This window comes from Tachyglossus aculeatus, chromosome 2, assembly GCF_015852505.1.
Source record: "Tachyglossus aculeatus isolate mTacAcu1 chromosome 2, mTacAcu1.pri, whole genome shotgun sequence".
In the NCBI taxonomy this organism is placed as follows: Eukaryota; Metazoa; Chordata; class Mammalia; order Monotremata; family Tachyglossidae; genus Tachyglossus; species Tachyglossus aculeatus.
The window spans coordinates 26007941-26031354 of NC_052067.1; the positions used below are offsets into that span (position 1 = coordinate 26007941).

General features: G+C 53.3%; 1 protein-coding gene across 1 annotated transcript; it reads left to right on the top strand.

Annotated features, from left to right (window-relative positions):
• The first annotated feature begins 5230 nt into the window (after positions 1-5230).
• EOMES (eomesodermin) lies at positions 5231-13858 on the top strand. The gene is made up of 8 exons (XM_038761410.1): positions 5231-5460; positions 5503-5939; positions 6027-6162; positions 10308-10462; positions 11158-11279; positions 11722-11880; positions 11969-12030; positions 12765-13858. Exons 1-8 carry the CDS (start codon positions 5342-5344, stop codon positions 13501-13503), a joined length of 1929 nt encoding a protein of 642 aa, XP_038617338.1. The 5' UTR covers positions 5231-5341; the 3' UTR covers positions 13504-13858.
• The last annotated feature ends 9556 nt before the right edge of the window (positions 13859-23414 follow it).

The window sequence follows — 23414 nt, forward strand, 5'->3', positions numbered from 1 at the left end:
AAACATTTCGGTTTGCGAAAAGCATCTCAGTTTTCTTTTTGTTCTCTGGCTCGGCGGTGGTTTGCCCTATGATCTTATTATCTGACTCAGAGTAAAAGTTTCCCTTGATATCGCGTTTAAGTTGAGGGGGAGCAGAAGGACAGATTCGCTACAATTTCTGTTGTTAAACCTGTTCCAGAGCGTCGGCCCGAAGTGATTACGATAGTTATCTGTAATTTCTTATTAACAGTGAATATTCATGGCTTTCCATTTGCAGCATAAATACCTCTCTCTCTCTCTCTCTCTCCATCCCCTGCCCCATATATGTGTACGACTTGAATTTCGCTTGGAAATATACTTTTTTCCAAAGAGCAAGGAATTCCAAGCAACCGGAGCCAAAGCAGGCTTCATTCGATATCAAACTGATTATTTCACTAATTATTCCCCCTCCTGTGTTCAACTGTAAAGGAAATGGGGGGCGGGGGGCGCGGTGGTCTTCTTAACGCCTCTGTTAACTGGGAATAATTGTTGAATGATGCAGGGCCCGAGTTCTGATGAGATACGAAGGTTTTAAAGAGATGAGGGGGAAGGGGGTGAATATGAAAGTCGGGGAAGAATGAGCAAGTGGAGTGAAAAAAATAAAACCAAATCAAGATTTCCTTGCCCAAAGGAGGGGACAGGGAGGGGGAAAGAGGTGAGCAAACTAGGGTCTTACATCAGTTAAGCGTCTCCCTAAACGTAATTTAAATGCGATTTAATTACCTGCCGGACCCACGCCGGGAGTAACCGCACATCTTCAACCCGGGTCAGCGTCTGAAAATAATAACAATAATTATGGGTGTTTTTTAGGCGCTTACTATGTGCCAAGCACCGTTCGAAGCGCTGGGGCAGACGGTGGAACTCACAGTCTCAGTTCCCATGTTAGAGAGGAAAAGCACCCGGAGGTGTGGCCTAGGGACGCCAGGTTTGGGGACGGACCATGGACTTCTGGAGAAAAGCGGGGAAGAGGAAGGGAAGCCGTTGTCCGATGAGGCGGCCAGTACATCCCCCCCACCGGTGCCGCTCAAACCCTCCGGAGAAGAACCAATTTCCACTGCCGTGGGCGGGAACCGTCTCGCCCCCGAAGTCAACGGAAAAGGGTCGTGGTCCAGGGCGCTTAGTACAGTGCTCTGCACACAGTAAGCACCCAATAAATACGACTGAATTGTGCGAATGAGTGAATGAGTGAAGGGCTCGGGCGGAGGAAGAAGCTGCTACTTTTTCGGGAATCCCGCGGTTTCTCCCTGCCTCCGTTTCATTCATTCATTCAATCGTATTTATTGAGCGTTTACTGTGTGCACAGCATTGGACTAAGCGCTTGGGAACCTATAGAGACGGTCCCTACCCAACAACAACGGGCTCACAGTCCCGTCTCCCATCTCCCATCGCTTAGGACAGTGCTTGGCACATAGTAAGCGCTTAACAATAATAGATAATAATGATGGCATTTCTTAAACGCTTACTACGTGCCAAGCACTGTTCTAAGCCTTGGAGAGGTTACAAGGTGATCGGGTGGTCCCATGGGGGGCTCACAGTCTTAATCCCCCATTTCCAGATGAGGTAACTGAGGCCCAGAGAAGTTGGGTGACCCGCCCAAAGTCACACAGCTGACACACAGCCTGGATTTGAACCCCTGACCTCCGACTCCAAAGCCGGGGCTCTTTCCGCTGAGCCGCGATGGTAACAAATGCAATTATTATTATTATCTCCCCCTCCCCCCCTGCCGAGCATCTTTCCGGCCTCTCCGTCGAAGCACCCGAGTCTCCGGCCTAGGGAGGCCTGAGCCATCCTTACTTTCATCCATCCATCCATCCATCCATCCATCCATCCATCCATCCATCCAACCAATCGTATTTATTGAGCGCTTACTGTGTGCAGAGCACTGTGCCAAGAGCTTGGGAAGTCCAAGTTGGCAACGAATAGAGACGGTCCCTACCCAACGACGGGCTCACAGTCTAGAAGGGGGATGTATCAAAATGCGCTGACATTTTTTAGACTGTGAGCCCACTATTGGATAGGGACCGTCTCTATATGCTGCCGACTTGCGCTTCCCAAGCGCTTAGTACAGTGCTCTGCACACAGTAAGCGCTCAATAAATACGATTGAATGAATAAATGTACCTTATTTGACCCTTAGCCCATCCTGCCCACCCCCAGATGCCCAGCCGGGCCCTTGTTGGGCTCCCCGTCCCTCCAACCGAGCCAAGGGCAGGGAAAAGGAGATGGGATTTGGTGTCAGGGCAGCGGGGCTCCCCCCAAAGTGGGGACGACGGTGATACGAGCCCGAAAGGAGAGCCACAGGTGACTTCTTCCAATTAAGTGTCTAATTCAATTAGTGTCAGAGGAGCGAGCAGCCAATGAGGCTGGCCGCCGCCGGGGGCCGGGGAGGGGCCGGGGAGGGGCCGGAGGGACGGAGCGCACCGCAGAGGAGGGAAGCCCCTCCCCGGCCGTCACGTCTATAAATCGGCTGGAGGCGGCCGGGGGCGGGCTGGGGCGTCGGGGGCCGAGGAGCCGGGGTCTGAGGGAGGGGCGGCACGGGACGGGACGGGCCGGGCCGGGCCGGGCCGGGCCGTCGGGCCCCCGGGGCGCCCTGTCGCCGGCGAGCCCCGGCCAATGGGGCGGGGGGCGCCGCGGCACCAAGGCGGCACCCGGAGGGAAGGGGCACCGGGGGCTCTCCGGCTTTGGCTCCCGCTCCCCGCGGTCCGAGGGGGCAGCGGCTCGCTCCTGGGGTAAAAACGGTCGCCACTAAGGGGGCGATTTCGGGGGGCCGAGAGACAAGAGAGAAAGAGACAGAGAGAGAGAGAGAGAGAGAGGGGCACGCCGTCTGTCTCTGTGTTTGTCGGGGGAGGGCACCGGTTTGGCCGTCTCTGGGTGCCCGTCCTCGCTCTCTGTCTGTCTCTGTTTGTGTGCGTGCCCGTCCTCGGGAGAGGGCACCGGTTTGGCCGTCTCTGGGTGCCCGTCCTACCTCTCCGTCTCTGTGTGTGCCCGTCCTCGCTCTCTGTCTGTCTCTGTTTGCGTGTGCCCGTCCTCGGGAGAGGGCACTGGTTTGGCCGTGTCTGGGTGCCCGTCCTCGCTTTCTGTCCCTGTTTGTGTGTGCCCGTCCTCGCTCTCTGTCTGTCTCTGTTTGTGTGTGTGCCCGTCCTCGGGAGAGGGCACCGGTTTGGCCGTCTCTGGGTGCCCGTCCTAGCTCTCTGTCTCTGTTTGTGTGTGCCCGTCCTCGCTCTCTGTCTGTCTCTGTTTGCGTGTGCCCGTCCTCGGGAGAGGGCACTGGTTTGGCCGTCTCTGGGTGCCCGTCCTCGCTCTCTGTCTCTGTGTGTGTGTGCGTGCCCGTCCTCGGGGGAGGGCAGTGGCTTGGCAGACCGTCTCTGTGCCCGTCCTCGGGGGAGGGCCGTAGGTTGACCATCTCTGTGTGCCCGTCGTCGGGGGAGGGCACTGGTTTGGCCGTGTCTGGGTGCCCGTCCTCGCTCTCTGTCTCTGGGTGTGTGTGCGTGCCCGTCCTCGGGGGAGGGCACTGCCTTGGCCGTCCCTGTGTGTCCGTCCTCGGGGGAGGGCAGTAGGTTGACCATCTCTGTGTGCCCGTCCTCGGGGGAGGGCACTGCCTTGGCCGTCTTGTGTGCCCGTCCGCGCTCTCTGTCTGTCTCTGTTTGTGTGTGTGCGCCCGTCCTCGGGAGAGGACAGTGGCTTGGCCGTCTCTGGGTGCCCGTCCTCGCTCTCTGTCTCTGTCTGTGTGTGTGCCCGTCCTCGGGAGAGGACAGTGGCTTGGCCGTCTCTGGGTGCCCGTCCTCGCTCTCTGTCTGTCTCTGTCTCTGTGTGTGTCCGTTCTCGCTCTCTGTCTCTGTCTGTGTGTGTGTCCGTCCTCGCTCTCTGTCTCTGTGTGTGTGTCCGTCCTCGCTCTCTGTCTCTGAGTGTGTGCCCGTCTTCGGGGGAGGACAGTGGCTTGGCCGTCTCTGTGCCCATCCTCGCTCTCCGTCTCTGTTTGAGTGTGTGCCCGTCCTCGGGGAGGACAGTGGCCTGGCCGTCTCTGTGTTTGGGGTCGGCGGGAAAGAGAGAGAGAGAGAGAGAGAGAGAGGTGCCTGCTCTCCATCTGTGTGTGTGTGTGCCCGTCCTCGCTCTCTGCCTGTCTCTGTTTGTGTGTGTGACCGTCCTCGGGAGAGGGCAGTGGCTTGGCCGTCTCTGTGTTTGGGGTCGGCGGGAAAGGGGGGGGGGGTGTCCGCTCTGTGTGTGTGTGTGTGTGTGTGTGTGTGTGTGTGTGTGTGTGTGTGTGTGCCCGTCCTCGGTCTCTGTCTCTGTTTTGAGTGTGTGCCCGTCCTCGGGGGAGGGCAGTGGCTTGGCCGTCTCTGTGTTTGGGGTCGTCGGGAAAGACAGAGAGAGAAAGAGAGGTGTCCCCTCCGTCTGTGTGTCCGTCCTCGCTCTCGGTCTTTCTCTGTTTGAGTGCGTGCCCGGCCTCGGGGGAGGGCACTGCCTTGGCCGTCTCTGTGTTTGGGGTCGGCGGGAAAGAGAGAGAGAGAGAGAGAGAGAGAGAGGTGCCCACTCTCTCCGTCTGTGTGTGTGCCCTCGCTCTCTGTCTGTCTCTGTTTTGAGTGTGTGCCCGGCCTCGGGGGAGGACAGTGGCTTGGCCGTCTCTGGGTGCGGGGGCGGCGGGAAAGAAAGAGAGAGAGAGAGAGAGGTGCCCACTCTCTCCGTCTCTGTGTGTGTGTGTGTGTGTATGTGTGTGTGCCCGTCCTCGGGGGAGGACAGTGGCTTGGCCGTCTCTGTGAGAGAAGAGAGAGAGTGGTGCCCACTCTCCGTCTGTGTGTGCGTGTGCCCGTCCTCGCTCTCTGTCTGTCTCTGAGTGTGTGCCCGGCCTCGGGGGAGGACAGGGGCTTGGCCGTCTCTGTGAGAGAAGAGAGAGAGAGAGAGTGGTGCCCACTCTCCGTCCGTGTGTGTGTGTGCCCGTCCTCGCTCTCTGTCTGTCTCTGTTTAGAGTGTGTGCCCGGCCTCGGGGGAGGACACTGCCTTGGCCGTCTCTGGGTTTGGGGTCGGCGGGAAAGACAGAGAGCGAGAGGGAGAGGTGCCCACTCTCTCCCTCTGTGTGTGTGTGTGTGTGTGTGTGTGTGTGTGTGTGCCCATCCTCGCTCTCTGTCTCTGTGTGAGTGAGTGTGTGCCCGTCCCTGCGTGCGGGGGAAAGACAGAGAGAGAGAGAGAGAGAGAGAGAGAGGTGCCCGCTGTCTTGTCCGTCTGTGTGTGTGTGTGTGTGTGTGTGTGTGTGTGTGTGTGTGTGCGCGGGCGCCCGTCCTCGCGGGAGGGCTCCGGCTTGCGCCCCGGCCCCCGCCATCCGGCGGAGGATGCAGTTAGGGGAGCCGCTTGTGGCGGGCGCGGCGGCGCCGTTGGCGGGCGCCCCCTTCTTCCCCCTGGAGGGCGGCGGGCCCCTCCACCCGGCGCACGCCCACCTCCACCTCCCGCAGCAGCAGCGGCAGCAGCAGCACCCGCCGCAGGGCGGGGAGGGGGCCCGGCGGGCGGACTCGGACAAGGGGCTGAAGTTCTTGTTGGGGGGCCTGGTGGGGGGCCCGGTGCCCCCCGAGGCGGGCAGGGCCATGCTCAGCCAGGCGGAGGCGGGGGCCGGCGGGGCGGCGGACGGCCGCAAGAGCGCCCCCTGCGGGCCAGAGGAGCTGCCGCCGCCCGGCTCCTCGTCCTCCTCGTCCTCGTCCTCCTCCTCCACGTCGTCGTCCGGCTCCTCCTCGTCCTCCCGGTTCCCCCTGGACGGGTCCGAGCGGTTCTTCGCGCCGCCCCCGGGGCCGGGGCCGTCGGAGCTGGGCGGGCCGTGCTCCCTGTTCCCCTACGCGCCGCCCAACGGAGCGCGTTTTCCCTACGGCTCCGTGCTGCCCCCTGCCGGCTTCCCGCAGTTCGGCCCCGGCGGCCCTCCCGGAGGCGGCGGCGGCGGCGGCGGGTACCACCAGCAGCAGCAGCAGCATCAGCATCAGCAGCATCAGCCGGCGGCTCAGTACGGTGCGGGCGTCCCCCCCGTGTCCCTGTACGGCGGGCCCTACCCCGGCCCGCCGGGGCCCGGCTCCGGAGGCCTCCGGGCCCAGGTCTTCCTCTGCAACAGGCCCCTGTGGCTCAAGTTCCACCGGCACCAGACGGAGATGATCATCACCAAGCAGGGCAGGTGGGTCGGACGGACGGCCGGACGGCGGGGACGGGGCCCTGACCCACGGGGACAAGCTTGGGACGCCGTGGGGACCGGCCCTAAGTGTGTGGCCAACTCGGGCTTCCCAAGCGCTCACTACGGTGCTCACTGTTGGGTAGGGACCGTCTCTCTATGCTGCCAACTCGGGCTTCCCAAGCGCTTACTACAGTGCTCGCTGTTGGGTAGGGACCGTCTCTCTATGCTGCCAACGTGGGCTTCCCAAGCGCTTACTACAGTGCTCACTGTCGGGTAGGGACCGTCTCTCTATGCTGCCAACTCGGGCTTCCCAAGCGCTTACTGCAGTGCTCACTGTTGGGTAGGGACCGTCTCTCTATGTTGCCAACTTGGGCTTCCCAAGCGCTTACTACGGTGCTCACTGTGGGGTAAGGACCGTCTCTCTATGCTGCCAACGTGGGCTTCCCAAGCGCTTACTACAGTGCTCACTGTTGGGTAAGAACCATCTCTCTATGCTGCCAACTTGGGCTTCCCAAGCGCTTACTGCAGTGCTCACTGTTGGGTAGGGACCGTCTCTATATGCTGCCAACGTGGGCTTCCCAAGCGCTCACTACAGTGCTCACTGTCGGGTAGGGACCGTCTCTATATGCTGCCAACGTGGGCTTCCCAAGCGCTTACTACAGTGCTCACTGTCGGGTAGGGACCGTCTCTCCATGTTGCCAACTCGGGCTTCCCAAGTGCTTACTGCAGTGTTCACTGTTGGGTAGGGACCGTCTCTATATGCTGCCAACGTGGGCTTCCTAAGCGCTTACTACGGTGCTCACTGTTGGGTAGGGACCGTCTCCATATGCTGCCAACGTGGGCTTCCCAAGCGCTTAGTACAGTGCTCTGCACACAGGAAGCGCTCAATAAATACGATTGATTGTGCAGAGACACGGAGACCCCAGAGACATTCATCCATTCAATCCTTAGGGGCCGTCTCTATGTGTTGCCAACTCGGGCTTCCCAAGTGCTCACTGCAGTGCTCACTGTTGGGTAGGGACCGTCTCTCTATGTTGCCAACTCGGGCTTCCCAAGCGCTTACTACAGTGCTCACTGTTGGGTAGGGACTGTCTCTATATGTTGCCAACTTGTACTTCCCAAGCGCTTAGTACAGTGCTCTGTACACAGGAAGCGCTCAATAAATACGATTGATTGATGGACTATGCAGAGACACGGAGACCCCAGAGACATTCATCCATTCAATCCTCAGGGACCGTCTCTATGTGTTGCCAACTCGGGCTTCCCAAGCGCTCACTACAGTGCTCACTGTTGGGTAGGGACCGTCTCTATATGTTGCCAACTCGGGTTTCCCAAGCGCTCACTACAGTGCTCACTGTTGGGTAGGGACTGTCTCTATATGTTGCCAACTCAGGCTTCCCAAGCGCTCACTACAGTGCTCACTGTTGGGTAGGGACCGTCTCTATATGTTGCCAACTTGGGCTTCCCAAGCGCTTAGTACAGTGCTCTGCACACAGGAAGCGTTCAATAAATACGATTGATTGATTGATTGATTGATTGATTGTGCAGAGACACGGAGACCCCAGAGACATTCATTCATTCAATCCTTAGGGACCGTCCCTATGTATTGCCAACTTGGGCTTCCTAAGCGCTTACTACAGTGCTCACTGTTGGGTAGGGACTGTCACTATGTGTTGCCAACTTGTATTTCCCAAGCGCTTACTACAGTGCTCTGCACACAGGAAGTGCTCAATAAATACGATTGATTAATTGATATTGATTGTGCAGAGACATGGAGACCCCAGAGACATTCATTCAATCCTAAGCGCTTACTACAGTGCTCTGCTCACAGTAAGCTCTCAATAAATACGATTGATTGTGCAGAGACACGGAGACCCCCAGAGACATTCATTCATTCAATCCTTAGGGACCGTCTCTATGTGTTGCCAACTCGGGCTTCCCAAGCGCTTACTACAGTGCTCACTGTTGGGTAGGGACTGTCTCTGTATGTTGCCAGCTTGTACTTCCCAAGCGCTTACTACAGTGCTCTGCACACAGGAAGTGCTCAATGAATACGATTGATTGATTGTGCAGAGACACGGAGACCCCAGAGACATTCATTCATTCAATCCTAAGCGCTTACTACAGTGCTCTGCACACAGGAAGCTCTCAATAAATACGATTGATTGTGCAGAGACACGGAGACCCCAGAGACATTCATTCATTCATTCAATCCTTAGGGACCGTCTCTATGTGTTGCCAACTTGGGCTTTCCAAGCGCTTACTACAGTGCTCTGCACACAGTAAGTGCTCAATAAATACGATTGATTGATTGATTGTGCAGAGACATGGAGACCCCAGAGACATTCATTCAATCGTATTTATTGAGCACTTACTGTGTGCAGAGCACTGTACTAAGCGCTTGGGAAGGACAAGTTGGCAACATCTAGAGACGGTCCCTACCCAACAGAGACAGCCAGAGAGACGGGGCCATCAGCAGCTGCCGGATAGTAATACTAATGATGGTATTTGTTAAATGCTCACTATGTGCAGAGCACTGTCCTAAGCGCTTGGGAAGCACAAGTTGGCAATGTATACAGACGGTCCCTCCCTAACAGAGACACCCAGAGAGATGGGGCCATCAGCAGCTGCCGGATAATAATACTAATGATGGTATTTGTTAAGCGCTCACTATGTGCAAAACACTGTTCTGAGCACTGGGGAGGTTACGGGGCGATCACGTTGTCCCACGGGGTCCTCACAGTCTTCATCCCCATTTTACAGATGAGGGAACTGAGGCACAGAGAAGTTAAGTGATCAGGTTGTCCCACGGGGGGGCTCACAGTCTTCATCCCCATTTTACAGATGAGGGAACCGAGGCACAGAGAAGTTAAGTGATCACATTGTCCCACGGGGGATTCACAGTCTTCATCCCCATTTTACAGATGAGGGAACTGAGGCACAGAGAAGTTAAGTGATCACGTTGTCCCATGGGGGGCTCACAGTCTTCATCCCCATTTTACAGATGAGGGAACTGAGGCACAGAGAAGTAAAGTGGCTTGCCCAAAGTCGCACAGCAGACAAGTGGCAGAGATGGGATTTGAACCCCTGACCTCTGAACCTCTGACTCCAAAGCCCGGGCTCTCTCCACTGAGCCATGCTGCTTCTAAGCACTGGGGAGGTCACAAGGTGATCAGGCTGTCCCACGTGGGGCTCACAGTCCTCATCCCCATTTTACAGATGAGGGAACTAAGGCCCAGAGAAGTGAAGTGACTTGCCCATAGTCACACCCCTGACAATTGGCAGAGTCTGGATTTGAACCCATGACCTCTGACTCCCAAGCCCGTGCTCTTTCCACTGAGCCACGGTGTGCGGTGGGCACGGGGCCAGGGTTGGAGGGCTGGGCACCGCATGGGACCCGCTCTGCACCCTGTGCAGAGACACAGAGACCGCAGAGACAAACACAGAGACACCCAGAGGGACGGGGCCATCAGCAGCTACCGGGTAATAATAATGACGATGGTATTTGTTAAGCGTTTACTATGTGCCAAACACTGGTCCAAGTGCTGGGGGGATTCAAGGTGATCAGGTTGTCCCACGGGGGGCGCTCAGTCTTCCTCCCCATTTTTCAGATGAGGGAACTGAGGCACAGAGAAGTGAAGTGGCTTGCCCAAAGCCGCACAGCAGACAAGTGGCAGAGACGGGATTAGAACTCATGACCTCTGACTCTCCAGCCCAGGCTCTTGCCACTGATCTACGCTGCTTCTCTAATGCTTTCTGACAGCCAAGGAGTGTGGGCTTCCCGCTGCTTCGGCCCCAGCCGGGCCTGACAAAGGGCTTTTGTGTTGGCCAAAGTTCAAAGGGCGAAGCAGGAGGGACTGAAGCCTCGGCCCCGGGGTGGGCACCCCCCACCCCCCGGGCACTGCCTGGGCACCGCGGATGCCCGGCCTGCTGGTGGCAGACGGGCTCCCCGCCACTCCAATACTTCTGCCCCTGTTGGGTGACAACGTCTAAACTTGGCTAAAGAAACCGCGTGTCGGGTGTCCCGCAGGAGGAGCAGGATTCAAACTCTAGGAGACCCCCTCCGGAGTTCACGAAGGATATTTGGGTTTGGGGGTGGGTGGGTGTGGGGGTACACACACGCGTGCCCGTCTCTTTTCCCGCCGCAGGAGAATGTTTCCTTTCCTGAGCTTCAACATAAACGGGCTGAACCCCACGGCCCACTACAACGTGTTCGTGGAGGTGGTCCTGGCCGACCCCAACCACTGGCGCTTTCAAGGGGGGAAGTGGGTGACCTGCGGCAAGGCGGACAACAATATGCAAGGTAAGGAACGGCCGAGGACGGGGGACGGAGGAGGGAGACGGAATTTGGGAAGGGGGAGCAGATCTCCCAGTATGGGGAGGGATCCAGAGAGATAGCAAAAGCCTCTGTGGGTCCGGCCTTACCTCGCCCCGATGCTACACAGACACACACGCTCACACACACACACACACACACACTCACATACACATCACCCCTCCACCCCCAGGCATTGACCCATAGTGACCTGTTTGTAGGAAATGGGGGGGGGGGGGGGGGGGTTACTACCTGAGCCCCACATTTATTCTGCTTCTCCACCACCTTCCAAAATAAAGAATGGGTGCTGGAAGAAAATAATTTTCCAGAGTTAAAACCTTCTGTGGCTTCTGAGCTCCGGGAGCCGCGTACAGCATCCGAGAGTTGAATTCAGTTTTGTGTTTTGCCTTAATGGCCCTTCTCGCATTTCCTGAGCTCCCTTGGTGGTTCAGTAGAGGAATCTGAGAGCTGCTCAAATGAGGCCGAAGAACAGAGTGGGGTCCATTTCCCATTCTCCGTATGTATCCATCAGGGGATGGAGTAGGTCCTGGGGCCGAGTTTTTGAAGGCCACTCAGAAACAGCCCGGTCTGCGCCCCTTCCCCTGGCCTCAAGGCCGGCAGGTGGGAAACCGAAGGTGCATGCGGCGGCGAGACACTTCCTGCTTTTTGTGTCTGTCTTTTAGGCAACAAAATGTATGTTCACCCAGAGTCCCCCAATACCGGCTCTCACTGGATGAGGCAGGAGATTTCCTTTGGGAAACTGAAACTCACCAATAACAAAGGCGCAAACAACAACAACACACAGGTAAAGTCGGTGGCCAATGGGTGGGTAAGTCCTCAGGTCCGTTCTGGGGGTCCCTGCTTCATGCAGATCTTCTGCAAACCATGTATTATTTGCCCTGGTATGGATTATAACCAATTCTCCTTTACCATCTTCTTAACCCCTTTCTCTGCACCCACGAACTCTCCTGACGTTTAGAAACAAAGGAGATGGTCTTCGACATCCAATTCCCTTTAAACTGCCATAACACCCTGAACATTCCTGAACTTCCAGATCTATACCAGTTTGGCCTTAATTCGAGTCTTAAAAGAATGGCCACGATGTCTTTTTGCAATGACCGCCTGAAGAACAACTCCCTAGGCGGAAAGGATATCCTTTCACGCTTCAATCCCGCTGACTCTCTAAAAGGTCTTTTAGGTTCGAAAATTGAGGTACAAAATGTTTTTCCCCGCCTCTCCCCTTCTAGATGATAGTCTTGCAGTCTTTACACAAGTACCAACCCCGACTTCACATTGTAGAAGTTACAGAAGATGGGGTTGAGGACCTGAATGATGCTTCAAAGACACAGACTTTTACCTTCACCGAAACCCAGTTCATTGCAGTGACGGCCTACCAAAATACCGACGTGAGTGAGCCTGCAAGTCTGAAAAACCCATTCTGCTAAAATCCAGGAAATGAAGTGGCTCAACTGCTTCTATTTTTTTCTTATCTAGATCACACAGCTGAAGATAGACCATAACCCATTTGCAAAAGGCTTCCGGGACAACTACGATTCGTAAGTGTAGCTCGAGTCCTTGAGTATTTTCCTTTGAAAGGACTCTTGCATTTACCCATTTCCCCCTCTTCATATGTTAACATGCTCCTCACACCAAAACATGCTACACATCCAGATAGGTGGCTCGATTAAACCCACTTGAGATTTTGAAACCAACATACCGTACTACATTTTCATGCCACCGACTAGAAGATTGTCTCTGATCGGGTTTTCTCGGTCAACTTAATTCCTTTTGAAGATTCTCTAAAATTTTTTTTTTCAGAGACCTTGTAAGAGTGATGATAGTCAATTTAAAATGGTGGGTAAGAATGTATCACCCAAAAGAGCGTGTGTTGATTCGGGGCTCTTTACACTCTAGTATATATCTAGGGTTTTTTCTTTTACACCAAATGTCGATACTGGCAGGCAAAAGATTCATTCATTCAATCGTATTTATTGAGCGCTTATTGTTGTTGGAGACCTATCAGGCCGGGCCTCTCAAAGCCTATTCTGTAAAAAAAAAAAAAAAGCTGTTTTTTGGGGGCTTTATTTTTTTTTTTTTTACAGAATAGGCTTTGAGAGACCCGGTGCCCTCTGGCTACTCCTTCGCTATCAGAATAAACCCCGAATCCTTTATTATCAGAATAAACCCCGAATCCTTTATACTGCCGGGAGGTTGACAGTTGGGAAAGATATTAGTTTTTTGGGGGGTTTTTCGGGTTTTTTTTTTTTAAGTGTTTCTCTTTGTATTGTAGCATGTACACCGCTTCCGAAAATGACAGGTTAACTCCATCTCCCACGGATTCTCCTAGATCCCATCAGATTGTCCCCGGTGGCCGCTATGGCGTCCAGTCCTTCTTCCAGGAACCTTTCGTCAACACGTTGCCTCAAGCCAGATTTTACAACGGCGAGAGAACCGTCCCGCAGACCAACGGCCTCCTTTCACCCCAGCAAAGCGAGGAGGTGGCCAATCCCCCTCAGAGATGGTTCGTTACGCCCGTTCAGCAGCCAGGGAGCAACAAACTGGACCTAGGCTCCTACGAGTCCGAGTACACTTCCAGCACGTTGCTCCCCTACAGCATTAAATCCCTGCCCCTGCAAACATCCCACGCTTTGGGATACTACCCTGATCCGACGTTCCCGGCCATGGCAGGGTGGGGAAGCAGAGGCTCTTATCAGAGGAAGATGGCAGCAGCCGGCTTACCGTGGACTTCCAGAACGAGCCCTTCGGGTTTCTCTGAAGACCAGCTCTCCAAAGAGAAAGTCAAGGAAGAAATCAACACTTCCTGGATAGAGACCCCACCTTCCATAAAGTCTCTCGATTCTAATGATTCTGGGGTGTACACTAGCGCTTGCAAAAGGAGACGGCTCTCTCCTAGTACCTCCAGCAATGAAAACTCCCCCTCGATTAAGTGTGAGGACATCAATGCAGAGGACTATAGCAAAGACACTTCAAAAGGCATGGGTTACTATGCCTTCTACACAAGCCCTTAAAGCATTATTGTACATTTATCCAGTCGGTAACTTTTCAAGGTGGACTTGGGTGTTTTTGGTTTTTGTTTTTTGCCTAGGTTGCCAAAAAGACTTGCCTTTTCCACCTTGAAGCATACTTTTTTGTGTGTGCAATTCTCTATAGAAGGTGCCAAAGCTTTTTGATTGCTGCAGGTAACTGGAACAGCCCTAATATAAAGAAAAAGTCAACTGTTTTTCAATGCTCGGTTTTATTTTGAAGGATCTTCTAAGATTTTGTCGGATGGCCCTGGTTTTAACCACATAGCTTATTTATTCAGACGCTAAGCTACAGTGTCGTCAGCTCGGTGATCCAGGGAGAGTAGGTGGTTGTGGGAAAGTGGGGGCTGCGGGGGGGAGGTCGGGGGGTGTTTGAAGTGACCCAGAGAGGATGAGTCTGGGGTTTAAGTGCTGTGCGCTTACGAGTGAGAGCGAGGCTTGAACCTTCATTTCTGTTTCTGGTTCCCAGAACCAGCAAGAGCTGGGGGTGGCTTAACAAGAGGCGAACGGCGCCTCGCTTTTGCAGAAAAAACGGCCCAAGCGGGAAATCTCTGGCCGATGGAAGTTGGCTCTAGGCAGTAATAGTGTTTTCCTGAGGAGGAGGAGGAGGAGGAGGAGGAGGAGGCCACTCTAGTCACAAGAGAGGAAGCGAATCCTTTTCTCAAGGTACAGGTTTAACTCGGATCTCCCATCTGCCCTGTCTTCCCAGACTATAGGATTGCATGCAGCACTTGAAAAAGGGCCCAAGGGGATTGGTTTATCGCGTGGGTTTGAAAGGAGCCCTGAGCTGGAAGAGGAAGTCACCAAAAATAGAGAATTAAACGGTGTACAGTTATGTGTGTTTAGAGACACTGTAGAAAATACTGTGGAATATATTGTACAAATAGTTTACATAGCAGTCTGGTCAAAATCTTGTAAAGTTTTGGTGCTTTGGCGTTGTAAAGGATTTCTGAGTCACTGGAACTGCTGCAGGACACCGGAATGGGGTGGGGGTGGGGACAAGGGGAGGTGGGGTGGTCTTAATACCGCCCTTCGGGACATTGGAAGAGAATCTATTTACTTCGTAGGTAGAGAAGAATGTATTTTTCAGCTGCCCTGTCCTAACTGGAAATGCCTTTAAAAAGCAAAAAGAACTCTCCAACTCCTTTCTTTTTCTCTCTCTCGGATGACTTTATGAGATGTGAGCAAGTCAGAATCCGCGCACCAGCTCATGAAGGCTTTTTCAGTTTTCTTGGGTTTCGTATGTACAGTAGTAGTAATTTTTAATAAATGTGGTGCGTGCAGGGAAAGGTTGGGGCTCCTTTTATTTTTATCTTTCTTTAATTTCCAAAAGAAACCCTCCTCCCTCATAGCCCAGAGCAGGTCTGCACCTGGAATCCGTTTCGCAGAGACTTTCCTCTCCTCCCCAAAGAAGGGAAGAAAACCACGGGGGAGATTCGGCCCTGCCGGACAGGTTGGTTGGGCCGGACCGGGCCCGGGGACCGGGCCCGGGGCTCCTTGTGTCGATGTTGAGGTTGTTGAGGTTGTCGAGGTCAGGGGTGTGAAGCCCGGGGGAGGGGGGGTGTAAGTGTGCCGGGGGACCCGGGGGACCCGGGGGATGGTGTGGGAAGAGAGGAGGGCACTTACTGGTCCTCACTAGCGGAGGGAGGCCGGCACAGCGGGAGCTGATGGCCCAAGCCTGCGGCCGATGAGCAGAAGCTGGCACGAAGCTGGCGCGGGCGGCTGGGGGCCGCAGGGCCTCTCGCCCTCATCCCTGCTTCCCGAACCGCTCCCGGTGGCCCAGGATGGAGCCGTCCTGGGACCAACCCAAGCCCAGCGCGCTCTCCCTCAATGCCCCTTGGGCCCCTGGCCCCCGTGGGGGAGGCTGCCCGGCTCCAAGTCCCCTGCCCCTTTCCCCCCGGGAAGGCTTACGTCCCCAGCCCCAGTGACCCCTGTGCTGCCCACCAGTGCCAGGTGCTAAACCGAAGCCCCCAGCCCTCAGCCCCCTGCCCCCATGCCCTTTGCCCTGCAAGGGTGGCCTATAATAATTAATAATAATAATAATAATAACAATAATGATGGCATTTCTTAAGTGCTTACTATGTGCAAAGCAGTATTCTAAGCGCTGAGGAGGTTACAGGGTGATCAGGTTGTCCCACGTGGGGCTCACAGTCTTCATCCCCATTTTATTCATTCAATCATATTTATTGAGTGCTTACTGTGTGCAGAGCACTGTTCTAAGCGCTGGGGAGGTTACAAGGTGATCAGGTTGTCCCACGTGGGTCTCACAGTCTTCATCCCCATTTTATTCATTCAATCGTATTTATTGAGCGCTTACTGTGTGCAGAGCACTGTTCTAAGCGCTGAGGAGGTTACAAGGTGATCAGGTTGTCCCATGTGGGGCTCACAGTCTTCATCCCCATTTTATTCATTCAATCGAATTTTTTGAGCGCTTACCGTGTGCAGAGCACTGTACTAAGCGCTTGGGAAGTACAAGTTAGCAACATATAGAGCCGGTCCCTACCCAACAGAGGGCTTACAGTCTAGACGATGAGTTAAATGAGGCAAAGGGAAGTTAAGTGACTTGCCCAAAGTCACACAGCTCTAGGGCATCCTCCCCGTCCCTGGCCGGAGGGAGCGGCTGGAGGAGACCCCGCGCCTTCCCCCGCCCCCTTCCCGACCCCCCGGCAGCAGCCCTCTTTTAATTTTCCCTTTTCCGGCCCCCGCGGGCCCTTGGCAAACAAGGGATTAGCCCTGTCCGGTCTTGCCCGGCTGCCCCCCCTGCCTGGCCCTGTCCCCGGGAAGCGCTCAGGGGGCGGGGGGCGGGCGGACCCCGGCCCAAAGAAGGCCTAACCGCCCTCCGCGCCCCCTCCGCGCCCCTCCGCGCCCCCTCCGCGGCGCCCACGGGGATCAGACTTAGACAAGTTCCTTAGAGAAGCAGCGTGGCTCAGTGGAAAGAGCCCGGGCTTTGGAGTCGGAGGTCATGGGTTCAAATCCCGGCTCGGCTATTTGTCGGCTGGGTGACTTGGGGCAAGTCACTTCACTTCTCTGGCCCTCAGTTCCCTCATCTGGAAAATGGGGATTAGGACTGGGAGCCCGCTGTGGGACAACCTGATCACCTTGTAACCTCCCCGGCGTTTAGAACAGTGACTTGCTTATAGTAAGCGCTTAATAAATGCCATCATTATTATTATTATCAGACCATCCGCTGCGCAAAGCGGGTCCGGCTTTGGTCCCTGCCAACTCCCCTCCTCCCCACTCCCCCCGATCCTTCCCGGCTGCTCCCATCCATCCGACCCCCAGCCAGGGAATTTTCCCGATGGGGAAACCGCCCCCTCCCCGGGCTTCCAAACGGGGCCAAGATACCTCGGATTAGTCATTTGCCCAACTCCGAACCTGCGGGAAACCACTCGCAGCGTCTCAGTGGAAAGAGCCCGGGCTTGGGAGCCAGAGGTCGTGGGTTCTAATCCCGGCTCCGCCACTTGTCAGCTGGGTGACTTTGGGCAAGTCACTTCTCTTCGCCTCAGTTATCTCACCTGTAAAATGGGGTTTAAGACTGTGAGACCCCGTGGGACAACCCGATCTCCTTGTAACCTCCCCGGCGCTTAGAACAGTGCTTTGCACATAGTAAGCTCTTGATAAATGCCGTTATTATTATTTTATCTTCTGGACTGTGAGCCCGTTGTTGGGTAGGGGCCGTCTCTATATGTTGCCGACTTGTAATTCCCAAGCGCTTAGTTCAGTGTTCTGTACACAGGAAGCGCTCAATAAATACGATTGAATGGATGGATGAATCCCCGGGGTGGGGGGCTGCGGGAATGAGGCAGAAATCCGGATCCCCCCGACCCCCGCCCGACATTCCCAACTGTCCTGGGCCTCCTGGCGCAGCCCGCCCCGGGACGGGACGGGAAGGGATGGGACGGGACGGGAAGGGACGGGAAGAGACGGTTCTGCCCACCTGCCCGCTCCCCAAATGCCCAATTCCCCCCGGGAATGGGAAGAACCGCCTCTCGAAGCCTGACTCGACCGAAATTCAAATCCCGTCTATTTTTGCCCTCACCGTGCAACGAAAGGAACCCGATCCTTGTGAAAAGTCCTCACGCTGTTTAATAGAAACTTAAGTGGCTGACTGGCCCCAATTAACACCCTGTGATTATCAGGCATTCCTAAGATAGGGTGTCAGACGCCAAATTGTGAATAAATGTATCTAATTAATCCTCCTAGGATGACACCGATAAACAAGCCTGGATTTAAATAAAGATCAAGGGCCCCGGATGGTTCTTATTTGTTTCCGTTTTCCATATTAGCTGGGGGGAGAAGGGGTCAGCGCCTCCCGGGTCCCTGGCCCAGGGTCCGCCCTGGCCCCCCGGGGAGCGAGGGGGGCCGGGGTCGCCGCGGGCCCGAGGGAGGGAGGGGGACGGACGGGCGGGCGGGCGGGCAGGCGGACGGAAAGACCGATCGGTCTAGAAGGCAGAAGGCGCCGATGGACCGAGAGTCTTAAATGTTAAAGCCGACGCTTCTGAGCCTCCCCATTCCCTCCCCCCCGCCCCCCGACGTTTTCTTTCTTTCTTTCTTTCTTTCTTTCTTTCTTTCTTTCTTTCTTTCTTTCTTTCTTTCTTTCTTTCTTTCTTTCTTTCTTTCTTTCTTTCTTTTTCTTTTTCTCTTTCCTTCTTTCTTTTTCTCTCTTTGTCTTTCTTTCTTTTCTCATTTTCCTTCTTTCTTTATTCCCCACTATCTCTTTCCTTCTTTCTTTCCTTCTCTCTCTCTCCTTCTATTTCTTTCTTTCTTTCTTTTCTCTCCTTTCACTTTTTCTTCTTTCTTTCTTTCTTTCTTTTTCTCTTTCCTTCTTTCTTTTTCTCTCTTTTTCTTTCTTTCTTTCTTTCTTTCTTTCTTTCTTTTCTCATTTTCCTTCTTTCTTTATTCCCCACTATCTCTTTCCTTCTTTCTTTCTTTCTCTCTCTCTCTTTCTATTTCTTTCTTCCCCTTCTCTTCTTTCTTTCTTTCTTTCTTTCTTTCTTTTCTCATTTTCCTTCTTTCTTTATTCCCCCCTATCTCTTTCCTTCTTTCTTTCCTTCTCTCTCTCTCTCTATTTCTTTCTCTTTCCTTTCTCTCCTTTCTCTTTTTCTTCTTTCTTTCCTTTCTCTTCTTTCTTTCTTTTTCTCTCTTTGTCTTTCTTTCTTTCTTTTTCTTTCTTTCTTTTTTCCCTCTTTCCCTTTCTTTCTTTCTTTCTTTCTTTCTTTCTTTCTTTCTTTCTTTCTTTCTTTCTTTCTTTCTTTCTTTCTTTCTTTCTTTCTTTCTTTCTTTCCTTTCCTCTCTCTTTCTTTCTCTCTTTCTTTCTTTCTTTCCTCTTTCTTTCTCTCTATCTCTCTATCTTTCTTTCGCTCTTTCCTTCTTTCCTTCTTTCTCTCTTCCCCTCTCTCTCTTTCTCTTTCTTTCGTTCATTCATTCTTTCAATCGCATTACCGATTGAATTACCGTGTGCAGAGCACTGCACTAAACGCCTGGAAAGTACAATTCGGCAACAGAGACAATTCCGACCCAACAACCGGCTCACAAAACCAAAACAAGTAGACATGCTTGTGTATATGTCTATAGTTCTATTTATCTATTTTGATGGCATTGATAATAATAATAATAATAATGGCACTTGTTGCCCGTCTACCTGTTTTGTTTTGTTGTCTGTCTCCCCCTGCTAGATTGTGAGCCCGTTGTTGGGCAGGGATTGTCTCTCATTTTTGCTGTATTGTACTTTCCAAGCGCTTAGTACGGTGCTCTGCGCACAGTAAGCGCTCAATAAATGCGATTGGATGAATGACTGAATGAAAGAAGGACGGGGGAGGGAAATGGGGGTGGATGGAGGGGAGGTCGGTCAGGGTTCTGGGTTCAGGGCTCAGGGTCCCTTTACAGGACCCTGAAGCGCGCGGTTTTCGGTTTCCAGCAACTGCGGAAGCCTCGGGTTGGGGGAGGATAAAATTTTCCCCTTGAAGTGGGGCTCCCATGTTCACCCTTTGTCCCCTCCTCCCCTCGCCCCCACCCTTCTCGGTTGCGGGACCGGGGGGTGGGGGGAGTAAGAGGTTCAAGGTGGGAACCCGCGGGACTTGGTGTGGGGGAGGAGAGGGAGACCTCCAAACCTCAGGTCTAATAGTTGTTTGCCCACCGTCTCGGGGAGACTCTTTCCACTCTGGGGGTTAGTAATAATAATAATAATGACGATGGTATTTGTTAAGCGCTTACTATGTGCAAAGCACTGTTCTAAGCGCTTGGGTGGGATACAAAGTGATCAGGTCATCCCAAGTGGGGCTCACAGTCTTTAGTCCCCATTTTACAGATGAGGGAACTGAGGCACAGAGAAGTGAAGGGATTTGCCCAAAGTCACACAGCTGACAAGTGGTGGAGTCGGGATTAGAAACCCATGACCTCTGACTCCCAAACCCGTGCTCTTTCCACTGAGCCACGCCGCTTCAATCGTATTTCTTGAGTGCTTTTTGTGTGCAGAACATTCATTCATTCATTCAATCGTATTTATTGAGCGCTTACTGTGTGCAGAGCACTGTACTAAGCGCTTGGAAGTGTACAGCACAGCAAAAATGATAAGACAATCCCTGCCCACAACGGGCTTACAGTTGGGGTGGGGGGGGGAGGGGGGAGACAGGCATCAAAACGACTAAACGGGCATCAATATAAATAAATAGAATTATAGATATATACATAAGTGCTGTGGGGTGGGGAGGGGGGAATAGCAAAGGGAAAGAGGCGAGGTGACGGGGAATGAAGGGGGAGCTGAGGAAAAGGGGGCTTAGCCAGGGAAGGCATCTTGTCTTCGTTGGAAAACCGTTCCCTTCTCTCCCCTCTTCCCACGACGCTCACTTCCCTCGCAGACCCCAGCCCCTCCCCTGCCCCCACCCCTATCAATCAGTCCCCCGGAGGGGCCTTGCATTCATTCATTCAATCGTATTCATTGAGCGCTTACTGTGTGCAGAGCACTGTACTAAACGCTTGGGAAGTACAAGTTGGCAACATATAGAGACGGCATCCTCACCCTCTGCGGAACGCTCTGCCGGGGGAAAGAGCACGGGCTGTGGAATCAGAGGTCATGGGTTCAAATCCCGGCCCCTCCAATTGTCAGCTCTGTGACTTTGGGCAAGTCACCTCTCTTCTCTGGGCCTCAGTTCCTTCATCTGTAAAATGGGGATTAAGACTGTGAGCCCCTCGGGGGACAACCCGATCACCTTGTAAACTCCCCAGAGCTTAGAACAGTGCTTTGCACATAGTAAGCGCTTAATAAATGCCATTATTATTATTATTATTATTATTATTTGGCCCCAGCTTTCAAGACTGTGAGCCCGTTGTTGGGTAGGGACCGTCTCTATAGGTTGCCGACTTGTACTTCCCAAGCGCTTAGTACAGTACTCTGCACACAGTAAGCGCTCAATAACTTATGGCTCAGTGGAAAGAGCACGGGGTTTGGAGTCAGTGGTCATGGGTTCAAATCCAGATCCGCCAAATGTCAGCTGTGTGACTTTGGGCAAGTCACTTAATCAATCAATCAATCGTATTTATTGAGCGCTTACTGTGTGCAGAGCACTGTACTAAGCGCTTGGGAAGTACAAGTTGGGAACATATAGAGATGGTCCCTACCCAACAGTGGGCTCACAGTCTAGAAGGGGGAGACAGAGAACAAAACAAAACATATTAACAAAATAAAATAAATAGAATAGATATGTACAAGTAAAATAAATAGAGTAATAAATATGTACAAACATATATACATATATACAGGTGCTGTGGGGAAGGGAAGAAGGTAAGGTGGGGGGGATGGAGGGAGGGAGGAGGGGGAGAGAAAGCAGGGGGCTCAGTCTGGGAAGGCCTCCTGGAGGAGGTAACTTAACTTCTCTGTGCCGCAGTTACCTCATCTGTAAAATGGGGATTAAAACTGTGAGCCTCCCCGTGGGACAACCTGATCACCTTGTAACCTCCCCAACGCTTAGAACAGTGCTTTGCACATAGTAAGCACTTAGCAAATCCCAATAAATAAATAAATACGATTGAATGAATGAATGTAGTCATCCTGGGCCCGTTAGTCTGCCCGGGCGGGTGAAGAAGTGGCCGAAGTGGTTAGGCAGTTAGTCACTGCTTAAGTGGTTGGGGCCTGGCTGGGCTAGTTGGCGAACCGGGGAGGGTTGGTTAGCTGTGTTGGCCATCTGCCTGGAGGGCAGGGGGACGGAAAGCCACTGAGGCTGGGACCGGGATGAATCAATCAATCAATCAATCGTATTTATTGAGCGCTTACTGTGTGCAGAGCACTGTACTAAGCGCTTGAGAAGTACAAGTTGGCAGCATATAGAAACAGTCCCTACCCTACAGTGGGCTCACAGTCTAAAAGGGGGAGACGGAGAACAAAACCAAACATACTAACAAAATAAAATAAATAGAATAGATATGTACAAGTAAAATAAATAAATAAATAGAGTAATAAATATGTACAAACATATATACATATATACAGGTGCCGTGGGGAAGGGAAGGAGGTAAGATGAGGGGGATGGAGAGGGGGACGAGGGGGAGAGGAAGGAAGGGGCTCAGTCTGGGAAGGCCTCCTGGAGGAGGATGAAGCCGTTCTTCTCCAAGTCCCCTGGCACCTTTGGGGGTAAGAGCACAGAGAGGAGGTGGAAAGGGCCTTTCCTCTAAGAAAGCCCGTTTTCTCGGCCCCGCTCGGTGTCGGTGATGTCAGCCTCTCGTTCGTGCGGTCGCGCATCTGGCTGTTGTGCTGTTTGGCCCCCGCTCGGCTCCTTTTGGCTTCGATTCCGAGCAATTGCCGCCCATCACCCGCATCCGAGGTCGGGGCAGTGCCCGGAGGGGCCCTGGTTTGGGCTCCGGGGGTGGGGGTGGGGGGAGCATCCTGGTCCACCCCTCCTCACTTCGTCGCTCGGTCAGTCGTATTGGCTCAGCGCTGACTGGGTGCAGAGCACTGTATTAAGCGCTTGGGTATGATTTTGACACCTCTCTACATGTTTTGTTTTGTTGTCTGTCTCCCCCTTCTAGACTGCGAGCCCGCTGTTGGGTAGGGACCGTCTCTTTATGTTGCCGACTTGTACTCCAAAGCGCTTAGTACAGTGCTGTGCACACAGTAAGCGCGCAATAAATCCAATTGAATGAATGAATGAATGGAGAGTACAATTTAACAATATAACGGACGTAGTCCCTGCCCGCAACGAGTTTACAGTCTAGGTTGAGCGGCCCAAAAAAGCACCCACTATCTGACCGCCCCAATGCCGGGACTTTTAGTAATGGTCTCTGCCCTCCCTGCCCCACAGTGAATTTTGCTCCAACATTGGGCACTACTACCTCCCACGGCGCTACTGGAAAAAAAAAAACAACAAAAAATAACAACAAAAAAAAGCCAAACCGCTGCACAGCCCAGTGAGCGGGTTGATTCTATATCTGAGCGGTTAACGCTGAACCAAAAAGTTTTGCTTTCACCTTTCAGACATTTCTGGAGCCCCTTCACGTGTTCAGCTGAACACTGTGTACGTGAGTGTATATGTGTATGTATGTGTTACTCTATTTTATTAATGTGTATATAGCTATAATTTTATTTATTCTGATGGTATTGACACCTGTCTACCTGTTTTGTTTTGGTTTTTTGATGGCATTTACTAAGTGCTTACTATGTGCAAAGCACTATTCTAAACGCTGGGGCGATTACAAGGTGATCAGGTTGTCCCACGGGGGGCTCACAGTCTTCATCCCCATTTTACAGATGAGGTAACTGAGGCACAGAGAAGGTAAGTAACTTGCCCAAAGTCACACAGCTGACAATTGGCGGAGCCGGGATTTGAACCCCTGTCCTCTGACTCCAAAGCCCGTGCTCTTTCCACTGAGCCACGCTGCGTTTGTTGTCCCCTCCTTCTAGACCG

What these genes read in the sequence shown, in the direction of transcription:
- EOMES (XM_038761410.1), top strand. Translation starts at nt 5,342, where the DNA reads ATGCAGTTAGGGGAGCCGCTTGTGGCGGGCGCGGCGGCGCCGTTGGCG. An exon ending in ATCATCACCAAGCAGGGCAG is followed by an intron (nt 6,163 to 10,307) that starts GTGGGTCGGACG and finishes TTCCCGCCGCAG; the next exon opens with GAGAATGTTTCCTTTCCTGA. An exon ending in GGCGGACAACAATATGCAAG is followed by an intron (nt 10,463 to 11,157) that starts GTAAGGAACGGC and finishes TCTGTCTTTTAG; the next exon opens with GCAACAAAATGTATGTTCAC.